The following is a 14,095-nucleotide window of genomic DNA, read 5'->3' as shown; positions in this document are numbered from 1 at the left end:
CTCCAGCAAAAATTGAGAACATGAGATCAGGAACTTGGAAATATTTTGTAACAGATGGGAATCATTTTCTTTTCATAACAATGGATTAAAATGACAAGTACTCTAGAAAATGACCCAAAAAAAGGGCAAAAAAAAAATATACAAAGAATTGTGTGAACCGAAATCTAGCCGAGCCATCCAAAATCGATGCAGAACCAGGTCTCACCACCTTAAACACTCCAATCCTTCTCAGCCTCAAGAAGCATCCCCTTGTGGTGCTTCCATAGTAAGGAGCACAATTTACCTCTCTCGTATACTGACACCCCCCAATTCAAGCGCCCTGTTATTTGCTTGACTTGGTATTTTGCAGCACCCCAATTTCCCTACATTGCTCAACTCTACACTCTTCCAATGGGAGAAACTGGTGGATCAAGTATGAAACTCGATGGGTTCTCCTCCATCTTTCTCACCCCCTTTTCTCTCTCGTTATTTGCTACAGCTTCAATGCCCACCATCTTCTCTCTCTCAAAATTTGCCAGAGTTTCAATGGGGCTCCCTGATTCGTCTTTTAATAGCAATTTGAGTGAGTTACTGCCTTGGAGCTTATGCTGGTTGCCTGCATTTGATGATATGGTGGAGGTCTCATTGGCATGAAGAACTGCCACACAAACAGAGAAGGCCTGTAGAGCCGAGAATCGTGCATGAAAGTCAATGGCGTACACTCCCTCCTCGAGAGGTTTCATGCTTAATGCCGGAATCTTTTCTCTTCCTCCCTGAAATTAATAGACCGATAAGTCTAATTTCAAAATAGGGCATAAGCCTGATTTTGTGAGGCTGGTAAGTGCTGTCTTCATGCTTAGTAATGAACAGTGAAATTACTGAGATTTTTCATCAACTTAAAAGGTTTGCTGTGAAAATAGTTGGATGGCTATTATGGTATTTGGATGATGTCATGGGATTAGGGTTATATTAATCAATTTGGAGAATAAAGCAAAATTCTAAGATACTCAAGGCCATTCTGATTGCCCTCTTCTAAAAATAGATCATAACTCCATTGGCGAGAATACTGTAATGAAACATTGGAATATAGACACAATAGGTTATCATAGCGGGAAGGAACCTAAGCAAGCCAAAGTTGTCATAATATACTCTGAACATCCTCAATCAAGAATAATGAAAGCAAAAAACTCATTCCAATTTAATTCATGAGCCTTTTCTTTATATAAAACACCAAATAAAAACCAGTATACCTTTACTAATTGGGCCCAAGCCCATCACCGAATTTTGCAACCTCAAAAGGTTACGGGAATGCACCCAGTAACCTTTTGGCCAATGGACAGAGAGAGAATACATGCACCAATTGGTCCATGGAAAGGTTACCACCACTCAATGAAATGACGCACAGTAATGGAGAAAAAGTGGGGACCTCTTTGATGCCATGTCTTGTTCTGGTAGGTTCCCTACTCTCTGTCCATCACCATACATCACTTCATTGGATGGCGATGACTCCAAAAACTAGTTTCCATGGTCTATTGGACTATACATACCTCCCAAAAGAAAGAAAGCCAGTATCCCACTCAAGATCAAAAGTATACCTCGATAAAAAGCTCCAATGGGCTCTGATTCCCCTCAAATGAAGTCCTGGCCCCATTATTGACAGAGGAATTTTCATAAACCCTGATTGGGCAGGCCATGTCCCACCCTCCACAGTCACAGGCTCCACCTGATCTCCATCGGTCCAGCAATGGTGAAGGCCAAGAGGCATCATCGGTTGGAATTCCATGCACCCCACTTGGAATCACAACCTTCATAGATGCACCATGATTAGAGTTTTGAATAACACTAGCAATTTCATCACTAGTACAAGAACCAGACATGCTTATACACTCTTCAGCATCTTCTCTCTCATCCCCAAGCTTACCCTTCAAGCTCTCTCGCTTCTCTAGAGGAGACTCAATCACCATAGCTGCAACTTCAAGGTGAGGTTGAAAGCCTAGGGGAACGAAAGACTTCCCCAGGCCATCAGAATCCCCAAGGCCAAAACCATGCCTTGAAGGCCGTTCCCACTTTGTCTCAAACCCACAACCCTGCTCAAAAGGAAAGCCGATAACCAAGCTCTCAGGAGCCTTAACAGATTGATCCGAGCATTTTAAACTAGGGCAGGTATTTGGAATTTCTTCTTTCTCAGAGTCTCTCCTCATGTGCGTGGCGTCAGATAAAACAAATTCAGTAACCATGGAATAATCCAAGGAATCACGGATGCCTCTCTTGGAGCACAAATAACATGAAACTTTCATCTGACCCACAATTGTTGAATGCTTGCTCCTCTCTTTCCTCCCCCACCCTCCACTACTCCTGCCCTTTCCACTGCTATTGCTATGAAATGTATATAGCCAATTGAAAGCATTGCCCACTTTCCATGTCCTAGCTGCAAGAAAATCCTCAGGATCCTTGACTGAGAATTCAAAAGATGGCACCCCATGTTTATGAACCAGCTTGAGAACACCATGTAGATGAGTGGGCAAAGAACTTATATCCTTGATCTCCCCATCTACATGCCCATGTACCTTAAATGAGGCCTTCGAGAACTCCTGTAACAAAGATTTTCGAAGGGATCTCGACCTTTTGATATGTGCAGAGCTCAACAGTGAGAGGTCATTTGGTGCCACAATGGAAACAGGAAGTTTACTTAGAGATTTGGACTTCATTATCGGATCAAAAATCCTTCTGAATGAGCTCATTCGGTGCTTCGGGCTTGATGAAGAAACCTTATTCTCTGGCCCGTGGGGCAGTTCCATGGTGCTTGGCTTACTAAAAGGCGTAGGCGAACTGAATACTGCCCCATAGGACAAAGGCGACGAACTTGACTTTGACGAAGGGGACTTGGGTGAGCTGAATAACCCTTCAGTTTTCATGGGGAAATCCGACACATCTGATTTTCTCGAAGAGGACATGAGCAAGCTAACCTGTTCAGTTTTTGAGGGCAAATAAGGCATATTTGACTTTGCTGATGAGTACAGGGGTGAGCTGAATATCCCATCAGGCATATCAGATCTATTTGATTTTGCAGAGGACCTGGGTGAACTACATACTCCTTCAATTTTAGAGGGCAAACCAAACATATCTGAGTTTGCTGATGACGACATTGGTGAGCTGAATAACCCATCAAATTTCAAGGGCAAATCAGACATACTTGATTTTGCCGAAGAGCACTTAGATGACATGAACATTGCATCAGTTTTCAAGGGCAAACCAGATATACTTGATTCTGCAGAAGAGGACTTGGGTGAGATGAAAGACTCTTCATTTTCCAAGGGACACTCTTTGTTTGTTCTGGCAGCAAGTGTTTCTTCTTCATTGCATGCGAAGAGCTTTATATTGGGTTCATCTTCTGGGCTTCGCCTTCGTGCTGGCTCCAAAATTATATGTTGGCTTTGGCCCTCTATGTCTTTGGAAGGGAGAAAAATCTCCAAGAAACCATCATCACCATTAGGAAGGGAAACTAAAGTGTCGTCTTGGTGTCTGGACTGAATGGTCAATTCATGGAACTCTTTCAAGAACTTCAAGGAGGCATCCATCGTGTTAATGGGTGGAGCGTTCAAATAGGAACTTAAAGAATTCAAAGGTGGCCTCTTCTTTTGAGAAAGAGGGTCCCCTTCAACCTTACAAGAGGGAAGAGGTGATTTGATAGCCATGAAGGGCACTGGGCTCTGATTATATTTACCCCTAACAATTTCCGAATTCCTCATATTTCTCAACAATTTTGAGCTTCTATATATCGAACTACGTCTAGACTCCGGAACATCTTTGACAGAGGGACTTCGTGAGCGATTGAAGGTGAATTCTGTGAACCGATCATCATGAGGGTTGTTCGAATATTTTTGGCTTGAAAGTTTCCCCTTTTTATGTTTTTCTTGGTGTTCAAAGGAATCAATAAAAGGATAATGATCACGCTGACTCTTATTTATAGGACTCCGCAAATTTATATTGTGATGAACATCACATTCTTCTACTGCTACAGATAACCCCATGGACAGACCAAGCTGCAAGGAGCAAGAGATAATAAGTATTTGATGCTGATATTAAAGTTTATATAAAAAGAAGCAAGAGCATGCTATCAAAAATTAAAAACGATATATTTACCAATATATTTACCATATTTTGCAAAAGAAAATGCAACATGAAAAGGAAGGTTTCAGGGCAAAGCACGGAGAACATATATCATGTAATGAGACAAGCTAAAGTTCTAAATTTATCTCCTAGCTTCCAAAGAAATCAAAATGTGTAAGACATGAAGCAATCCAATATTTTGCAAATATAGACACAACAAGATGGAATGATAGCAAAAGGAACTACAATGTGCAATTTATATATTTGCAGTCACTAGGCTGATTCAATTGTGAAATTCACGCCTTTATTCCAGCCACAACGAAAGTTCATGTCAAAGGTCATTATGTATGAGTCACATAACAAGAAGTTTGGCAGCCAGCTCAAAATAAATTACAGATCCTGTTTATCTGGGTTTAGTCTTCTTGCTAGGTGGACATGACCTTATAAAAGCATCTCCATAATGATCACATACAAGCAGCAAGATACATCCCAAACCCACATTGGAAACTAAGACTATTACATCATGCTTTGATAAGTTAGTTTTCATAAATTATCAAGGGAATACATGTCTAGGTTTCAAGCCACTAATATATGAACATAAAATTCAGTGTGTTCTAGCACAATCAAAATCATCAGACAAAGGAGCAGGAATTGATACAAGGTGAACATTTGGATAAGACAACACAAGCTTTTTCAGCTCAAACCAGGATCATCCTTCATAGAGACACTCAAAGTCTTGGACTAAAAACATTTTACAGTTCCTGATGTAAACTAATTGCCCCTGCTGATCCCATTTTTATATGATATGTATTCAAGGGAGACATTTTTAATGATAAGATATTCGGAGAAAAATTTGAATTCATTCAAGGGGAAAATAATTCATATCATTCAAGATATCATAATTTAGTCATAAACGGAAGTGAATCCCGAAAAGAACAAAACTTCAAAACGATATTTTGGTAGTTAAGAAGGACTATAAGTATCAATATTAAATTATCTTGCAGAATGACCAAAGCAATACCAAGCGATTGGTCAGCAAATATCATTAAATGGTATATGCACGTCAAAAACAAGGAAAAATATATCAGTACCAATAATTCTTTTATTGGTAGCAAAGCAACCCACAAAAGAATTGGAGAAAAATCCAGCAATCAGTGTTGGAAAAAGGCATCACTACTGACTTTAATTCCTGACCTATCTTAAGTCACTAATATACATGAATTTGACATGTAGAAAGGGTCACAAGATCAGATCAATAGGGAGTTGAAAAACCCCGTCAACACAAATTATTTTTGGTCAACAAATGTAATCAAATGGCTTCAAAACAATCTTGATCTTCTGATTTTGCATTCAAATCCCAAATTTATCTCACCAAAAGAAGTTCCCAAAACCAATAACATAAATCAATTCATAAAGTACCTGTGAATTTTTAGAAGATTCAACACACAAATCCCAACTTCCCTGACCCAATATCGAGATCACCTCAAGAAATACTAGATGATTTGTCAATAAGGAGAGGACCCCAACATTCAACAAGCCAAAAGTCTTTTGGAAAAACATGTACTGATCGCCTCAAGAATATCAACTGATCTTAGTTTGGAGATCCAATAACTCATATGAAATGGCAATTGTGAACAAAGGTTCAGATAACCTCAAAAACAAGCTGGCATATTTTGGTTCTGTTCAAAACCTGAGGCCCAAAAAAAAACCTGATTTTCCGCATGCTCAAAGACTACCAGCTTGAATGTCATTTGAAGAAGACCAAATATTGTAGAAACCGCAAAGTTCAGATCACCTTGAAAAATAGCCCCTTAGAGAAGAAGACCAATTATATAACAAAAACCTGATTCTGGCAACTAATTTTCAAATCACCTCAAGAACAAGAACCTGCTAATTCTTCACTTCATAGAAGGGAAAGTACACCGAATGCTCTGTTTCTTGTGAATAAATGTATAAATTCATGTCACTCTGAATGACAGCGCAATACACTATAAACCCCAGTATTTACCAAAAAGACTACACATTGGCTAACGCTTCAAACGAAAATACAGAGTATACAAAACAAAAACCAAAATACCAGTGAATAAATGTCCAGGTCACCTCAGATCTTGATTACCCAACACATTGCTAAAAACCCAAGAACAAATGACCCCATTTTAGTAAAAATCAATCACTCAGGCCCCAACAAGTGCCAACCCCTCAACCAATCCTTACCAGATTTGAAAGCAAGGAGTGAATTGAAAGGAAAGACAAAAAGAAATGCATTTTTTTTTCCCATTATATCCAGTGATACAAGAATAATTGCTCGAATTATTTAACTTGCATTTGAAGCCCAAACAGTGGAGCCAAGATTGGAGACAAATCCAATAAAATGCCATCATTTTGCATGAAAAAAACTAGAAAAAAAATCATAAAAACAGATAGGAAAACAGTAAAAGTAGAATGGGTTCAATTAAATCAAAAGTACTCAAATAAATCAATTAAAATACAGATAAAATGGAAAAGGGAGAGGTTTTCCATGCACCTTTGGGTACTCTGTTGTGAAGTAAGAGTGAGTGGCAGAAAGTCATGGAAGACGGAGCTGGTCCTTGTGGGGATTTGCCACTGTTAATATATAACGGAAAGGGTACTCTGACAAAGAGCCCCTGATTTTCTGATGAATTTCTAAAATGGACCTAAATCATTAATCCAATAACCCCCATCATTTTTAAATGCCGGAAATATCCCTGCCAAGAATTCTTTCTTCTTTTTTTTTTGTTCCTTGTTACTTTAAAGTAGATGTTTTCTTCCTTTTAAATATAGATATGATTGAATGGGATATTTATGATATATGCCTCAACTAGAGTTTTTTAAATTTGTTTGATTTTATCTAATCTTTTGATGTTTAGATTGAGCTTCATGGGCTGAGTGTTTAAGGTGTACTACCTGCACATAATCCATTAAGGTTAGAAGCCCACCTGAACCATTAATAAGAGAGAGAAAAAAAAAGGCAGAGGTAATGAGTGTTGACCTCTTTGGCATAATGGTTGTGGTGTATTTTCTTATTTGAAACTACATTCCTCAATACTATTTGAAGGTGGGTTTTTATTTGATTGTTTAGAGCATCGGCTCTATACAAACCACACCTTTTTATATTTACATAAACTTTTTCTATTTTCACTATGTGATACCTGATATTTAAAAATCGACTATCCAACTTAGAACACTAAGTACCGAATAAAAATTAGCATCCAAATCATTTTTCTAAAAGTTTATGACTAAGTTCAAGGCTAGGTGGACAAGGTACCACAACACAACAATATTGAATCCCACTTCATCTACAATAAAAGTGGCCAAAAGCAGGGGGCAGTCCTAATCCTAGTCCTATTAAGGCCAGCCCTTGAGCTATAATTTACATCCAAAGCTCTACTAAGCTACAATTTGCAGCCAAAGCCCTACTCCCTTTTTTTTTTTTTTTTTAATTAATTAATTAAGGGCCATGCCTAGCCTCTCAGTCCATTGCCAACCCTAAAACACATGGTGCCTTCCCATTGTACTACTCATAAAAAATAAAAAATAAAAAGTTTAGAGAGAGAGAGAAATTGATGAGATATATAACCAGCCCTCCTCACATGTGAAGGACATAGTAGTCATTTATAAAAGAAGTAAAAGACACCTAAGTCAGGAGGTTAGAAGGAGGAGGAGGGATTCGTGGAATTTGGTGAAAAGGATGGGGCAGAGATTGGGAAGTATCTTTGGTGAGCGGTGGGTCAGCATTGAGGAAGGCAATGATGAGATTCTCTCACTTCAGTTTCAGAGAAGAGAGAGAAAGAGGGGTAGAGAGAGAAAGAGCGGTTCGGCACATGTCGGGGGGCGGTGGGCCCGCCCTTTTCCACGGCGTGGTTCAAAAGCGATAGGTTGCGGTGTTTTGGATGTGATGACGTTTGCTGGGTCCTCTTCTCATTTTTTTTGTCTTCTTTAAAATAAAGGTTAATTATTGTTAATATATCTACATTTTATTATAATTAAAAAAAGATCTCAATTTTTCAAAACCTCATCTACACTATTTCAAACAATTTTTTATTTTTTATTACTAAAATAACCTTCACGATCGTCTTTTTACTTTAAAAAACATTATAGTAATTTAGATACTATGATAAGTTGAAAGAGTATTACGGTAATTAAAATACCGTAATACCTTAAAATAGTGTTACGGTAATTTAATTATCGTAATAACATTACAGCAATTTAAATATCGTAATAAATTGAAAGAATATTTGCAAAAAAATCCATTTTCCCATTGGAGCACAATGTGTATCTACTCCCTCACACAAAAACACCTATTTAATAATGTTTTTTGTTATAAAATTTTGATAACCATATAAAAACTACTAAATTATTTTTGAAAGAATTGAATTGTGAGTTATGTGACACTTAAATCTAGCTATTTGAAAATTGGATAGTTTCTATTCAATCTTAAAGTGTTAGGTTTTTCTAATATATAGAATAATTTACTTGGAACTTTTATTTTGCTGAAATTATTCTATAAGTAATGGAGATTATATCTTAAAAATTTGATATTTGAAAAATACAGCTAGCATGGATTTTTGTCGAGGGAGTAAATAGATAGTAGACTCTCGAGACAGTAGAAAATTTTTTGTCTTCTTTTAATGAGGCTTGGGCAATATTACGGTAATTAAATTACCGTAATACTCCTTCTAGTTATTACGGTATTTAAATTACCGTAATGTTCTTTAAGGTAAACAGACAATCGTGAAGGTTATTTGGTAAAAAAAAAATCGAAAATTGTGAGACAAAAGTTTAGGTGAGGTTTTGAAAAATTAGAGGTTTTTTTTTTCTATTATAGTAAAATATAGGTATATTAGCGATAATTTTCCTAAAATAAAAGAAAATTATAAAATAGGTGTGGTTTGTATAGAGCTTAGGCCTTAAACAATCAAATTAGAACCTACCTTCAAATAGCATCAAGAAATGGGATTTCAATACTAGAAATCCTTCATTAGCGTTAAAATATATTTTTGTATTTAATTATTTTAAAGCTTCAAACATAGTGTAGATCGAGTAGATCTATGAAAACTTGAATAACTTAAAAATTGACAATCCAAAAATGTGTTACAGAATGCACTACTTCCAAAACTTGAAATCCATTTTTTTCCCAAGTTCATGTATCTTGATGTCGAGATGATCAATTTGAGGATATTTGGGCATCAAAACAACCTTTTCTAATGAAAATTTTGATGTACGCTCTAATTTGATTGTTTAGAGCCTAGGCTCTATATAAATTTTTTCCTTAAAAAAATATATCTTGAATGATTTTAAAATCAAATTAGAGCCACATCAAAAATTTCACTAGAAGAAGTTATTTTGATGATCAAATATCCACTAATTGATCATTGGATATCAAGTTGCATGGATATGAGAAAAAAAAAAAATAGTGCATCTTGTAAGTTTTGAAGTGGATATCGAGATGCATGGATATCAAAATGCATGGACATGAGCCCACCTCTAAGTTTTGAAAATAGTGCATCCTGTAATGCATTTTGGATCATCAATTTTCAAGATTTTCAAGTTTTTATAGATCTACTCAATTTATACTAATTTTGAAGCTTTAAATTTTATAATTAAATTAAAATATATCTTAAGGTTATCACAAAGATTTCCCATATTGAAACCACATTTTCAATACTATTTGAAGATGGGCTTTACTTTGATTGTTCAGATCCTCGACTCTATACAAACTGCACCCTTTTGGAATTATTGGAAATAGCCTTCAAGATAGTTTTAGAACTTTGAAGGTATCATAGTTTATTAAAAACCGTGATCATCAGGTCGGGTTGTAAGTGAAATGTAGTTTTGAAGCATCATGACACTTAAAGAACTGTGAAGGTTTATTGGACTATCACAATTATAATTTAATTGTTATACTCTTACCTAAGCATCATGGCTTTTTAAGTGTAGTGGTGCCTTAACGACCATCATGGCTTTTTAAGTGTCGTGATGCCTCTTAATGACCCTTACGACTGTTTAAGGGCAAAACATTAAAACCACCCATGAACATCATGGTAGTGAGTCTACCGTGATGTCTTCGCAATTCTAAGACTTCATAAATGCTATTTTGATTATAAAAAATTCAAAAAGTAAAAACAAAAAAAAACAAAAAAAAAAAGAAAGAAATAAAGAGAGCGTATGGATGAGCTTTTGAAAAGTTTGAGATTTATTTTCAATAATTCAAAAATTATTTCATATTTTTTATAATAATCCCTCTTGCAAAAATACAAGGGGTTCTTTTTCTAGAAGATGTATACTATGTGGGATTGTATATTATAAGACCATTTTTTAATCATATAAGGTCATAATGAGTCCTAAAGATTAAATGTCAAATTGGATAGCTTGAGATGTGTGGTGAAGTTCAAGAAATTTTTTGACAATACTTGAGTCTAGTTAACAACGTTACTCAGAACCATCCAATTTGAAATTTGAAAGATAAGAATGAATGTAACCCTCTTGTACTAAAAGTGAATGGTCTCTTTGTATAATTTTTTATATTATGTTCCCTCAGGAGCATAGTTTACTTCTACTCCCTCGGTTAGATGTAACTTGAAAGATTTTTTTTTATTTTTTATTATCTAAAATTTTGATAGCCACCTTTGAATCACTAGATGACTATTCCCAACCAAAAACAATTAAACTATAACTCTTCTAACACTTAGATCTCAACCCTTAAAAATTGAACGGATTCTATTCGATTTTGAGACTTTTTTTTTTTTTTTTTTTCAAGTGTTTAAAAGGTGCTAAAACTAATCCATGTCTTAAAGAGGTTATATCCCAAAATTTGGCGTCCTAAAATTAATCTTAGGTGGGGTTTTACTCGAAGGAGTAAATGAATAGTATACTCCCAAAGGAATCGTATATCTTTTAGCTTTTTTTTTCAATCTAAAATTTTAGAATTCACTTTAAATTTTTAAAATAAAATATCCTTATGATTATTTAAGGATCCAAATTTAAATATGAAGCTTTGTACACTTATATCAAGCCTCCTAGGGTTTATGAAAATAAAATAAAGCTTCAACTTAAATCCTCATTTGGAAAGTCCATAATGGATCTAAAATCAATTTCTAACACTGATAATAAATTTTGAAACTAAAAAATAGAACAGATTTTGTTGATCTATGAATACTCATTTTTAGGGTAAAATGGACAGTCTAGATAACTTATGATAATATATACTATTTTTAGAACTTAAAATCCTAATTTATTTTAAAAACCATAATGTTTCGAGTCAAGATGATTGATATAAAATTTTTTCAATGCCTGAATTATAATTTTCTATGAGTTATGAAATGAGGCAAGCTCTCTTTGATAAACCAAAAAATTTTATGCTCATGAGGGAGCATATTGTCTATTTGCTCCCTTATATGTAACCCAATCTATGAGTATTTTTAGGACAGCAAGTTTTGGGAATATAACCTCCTCAACCTATCGTGCTATACTCAATAAATTTCTGAAATTTCGGATCAATAAAAATCATCTCAAGTAAGTTAGTGATTTGCCCGAGGGTAAATGTACAATATTTGCTAGTGTGGTACAATATCTTTTGGATTCTTGACTAAGCTTGGTTGCTAGGTCAAGGGCATCATGTCCCTAATAAATAATTCAGGATCATAAAAAAAAAAAATTCAAAATAGGGTTATAGGGGATATGATTGAAGGGGAGCATGTGGATTTTTTGACTAAAAATACATTGTCCCCTCTTTCTCTCCCACTGCCACTACCAACTTTCATTTTCTGTCGGTTGCTATACTCTCTCTCTCTCTTGTTTCAGTTAAGCTCCATACCAAGCTTTTGCTTCCCCTCCGGCACATAAATTTTATCTTTCCCCTTATCCAACCGTTCATTTTGAATGGAGGACTAAGATTGTTCCAATCAAAATATCACGTCTCTACACTATTTTTTTTCTATAAACTATTTTGACATCAAATTTAGACGTCCATTCCTCTATTAAACTCTCACTGACGAAAAGTATAAAAAAAGTATTTTCAATAAATAAAATAACCAAAATACTTTTGAAAGATTCAAGAGGTATTTTGGTCATTATATTTTATCAAATAATTATTTTTAATATTTTTTATAGGTGTGCCCCAATGAGAAGATGGCACGTACCAAATTTCATATTCATACAATTTGTATAAAAAAAGTTAAAAATAAAATACTTTGAGACGTCGGATCTAAAATCAAATTGTGAGTGACTCTCTTGATCAAAATTGAACAGTTGGATGGTAGAGGGAGGATAGAATTTCTGTACTGTAGAAAAAACATAGAAACCTTTCCTAAAAAATTATTACATTGCATCAAATATTTCTCTAAAAGTGCCTCTCTCTCTCACAAATGGTATCCTCTTTCAATCTCACACACGCTATTTCTCTATAACAAATAACACACATTGAGTTTCTCCCCTTTCTCTTCGCTCTCCAGGAGTAAGGGGCATAAGCATTGAGTTTCTCTCTCCTTGTCCATCTCTTTGTCAAGGAAGAAGAAGGGGCCGGTTTTTATTTAGGAAAAAATTATATAATATTGCAAATCTTTAAATGTAAAAGTACGGTGTACCTCAAAAATCCATCATAAAATATTGTTTTGATGTTGGGAAACCTTCTAATTGATCATCTCGACATCAAGATTAACGACTATAAAAAAAAAAAAATTCAAATCCTAAAAATGGTTTATCTTACAATAAATTATCTGAACCATCTATTTTCAAGATTTTTATGTGTTTATAAATCTACCTTATTTAAACCATTTTTAGAGTTTAAAATTTTATAATTAAAGGTAAAAGTAGATTTTTAAGTCATCCTTAAAAAATTTTGACACTAAAATTACATTTATGCTAAAATTTTGAGATGCGCCTTAATTTGATTGTTTAAGGTTGCAACTTTATGCGAACCACACCTTTTTATTTATGCGAAAGTATATAATGAGACCATTAACCTTTGATATAAGGTAGTCACATTAAATATTTGACCATTGGATGTGAAGTTGGGTGCCGACATTTATTTCATTACCAAGCTCCAAGTTAAAAAATAATAATTTCGAACTTTGTAACATACTCAAGCTATCAAATTTTCGAACTTTGTAAAACACACCTAAGTCTCATTGTATACCATCCTTTTATTTATACAGCCTTCTTCTCCTCTTCTTCTTGTTCTTCTTCTTCATTTTTTTTTTTTTCTTTTTTTTCTAGAAATGTTAATGGTGATAATCGAGCTTACAATAATATGTCGAGGCACCTAGCCCTTAACCACCAATGCCTTTGACGCCATACCCCTACACCTTCTCTGTCTCTCCTCTCCTTGACACAACAGGGTCTTAACACACAAGCATATGTGTTTTTCTGTCTCTCTGCTTTCTTACCTAACATTTGTTAAACACATTCAAGTATCACACATAGGTGGAGACCCTGCAATTTGCAATTTATCTCTCTGCTTCATAATATACAGACATCATCAAAGCACAAATAAATCCAAGCACTCCGCATCAATGCTTCAAACATGGGAATCAGGATCAAACTCATTAGACATCCTGATTCCCCCGGATTTAGGTAATACCCTCGTCACACTGGGGTATATTGAACAAAAAAAAATTAAAAATATCAGAAAATCAAGGGACTCAAGTGATTCCAAAGTTTTTTGCCCCCAAATGCCAGCCTCCAAATCCTGTCAGACTCGGGCAATTCCCGAGCCAGACAACTAGACACAGACGCATTCTCTAACTGTACAAAGTACCATCACAACCAAATGAAAAGCCATCTGGTCCATCATGGCACCAGGTATTGTAATGGTTAGCAATCTTTACAAATACTTACGCTGCAATGATACAACATGGACCCATTATAGAAAGGTTGTGGCAATGTTAAAAAAATCGACTCGATCAAGGTACTCAGGACCTAGTCGAGGCAAGTTATTTGGGCGAATCCGAATAACTCACCCGAGTCCATCTCATTTTTTTTAAAAAAA

At 35.2% G+C, this 14,095-nt stretch overlaps 1 protein-coding gene across 5 annotated transcripts; it reads right to left on the bottom strand.

Moving 5' to 3' along the window:
• Positions 1-43: 43 nt before the first annotated feature.
• On the bottom strand, positions 44-6,679 carry LOC18423032 (uncharacterized). 5 transcript variants are annotated; one of them, XM_006827595.4, is made up of 3 exons: positions 6,614-6,679; positions 1,575-4,022; positions 44-752 (listed from the first exon to the last, which is right to left on the bottom strand). In XM_006827595.4, the coding sequence occupies exons 2-3, from the start codon at positions 4,008-4,010 to the stop codon at positions 378-380; spliced, it is 2,811 nt and encodes a 936-aa protein (XP_006827658.3). In that variant the 5' UTR covers positions 4,011-4,022; positions 6,614-6,679; the 3' UTR covers positions 44-377. The 5 variants fall into 5 exon arrangements, with proteins under 5 accessions (XP_006827658.3, XP_020526199.1, XP_020526204.1 ...); XM_020670540.2 differs by lacking the exon at positions 6,614-6,679 and adding an exon at positions 5,509-6,315; XM_020670545.2 differs by lacking the exon at positions 6,614-6,679 and adding an exon at positions 5,799-6,315.
• Positions 6,680-14,095: the final 7,416 nt, after the last annotated feature.

The sequence above is a fragment of the Amborella trichopoda genome, chromosome 7 (genome assembly GCF_054954075.1).
Source record: "Amborella trichopoda isolate Santa Cruz 75 chromosome 7, AtrichopodaSantaCruz75HAP2 v2.0, whole genome shotgun sequence".
Taxonomy (NCBI): Eukaryota; Viridiplantae; Streptophyta; class Magnoliopsida; order Amborellales; family Amborellaceae; genus Amborella; species Amborella trichopoda.
The sequence above is the reverse complement of the archived record's forward strand: the minus strand, read 5'-3'. Positions and strand labels throughout refer to the sequence as shown.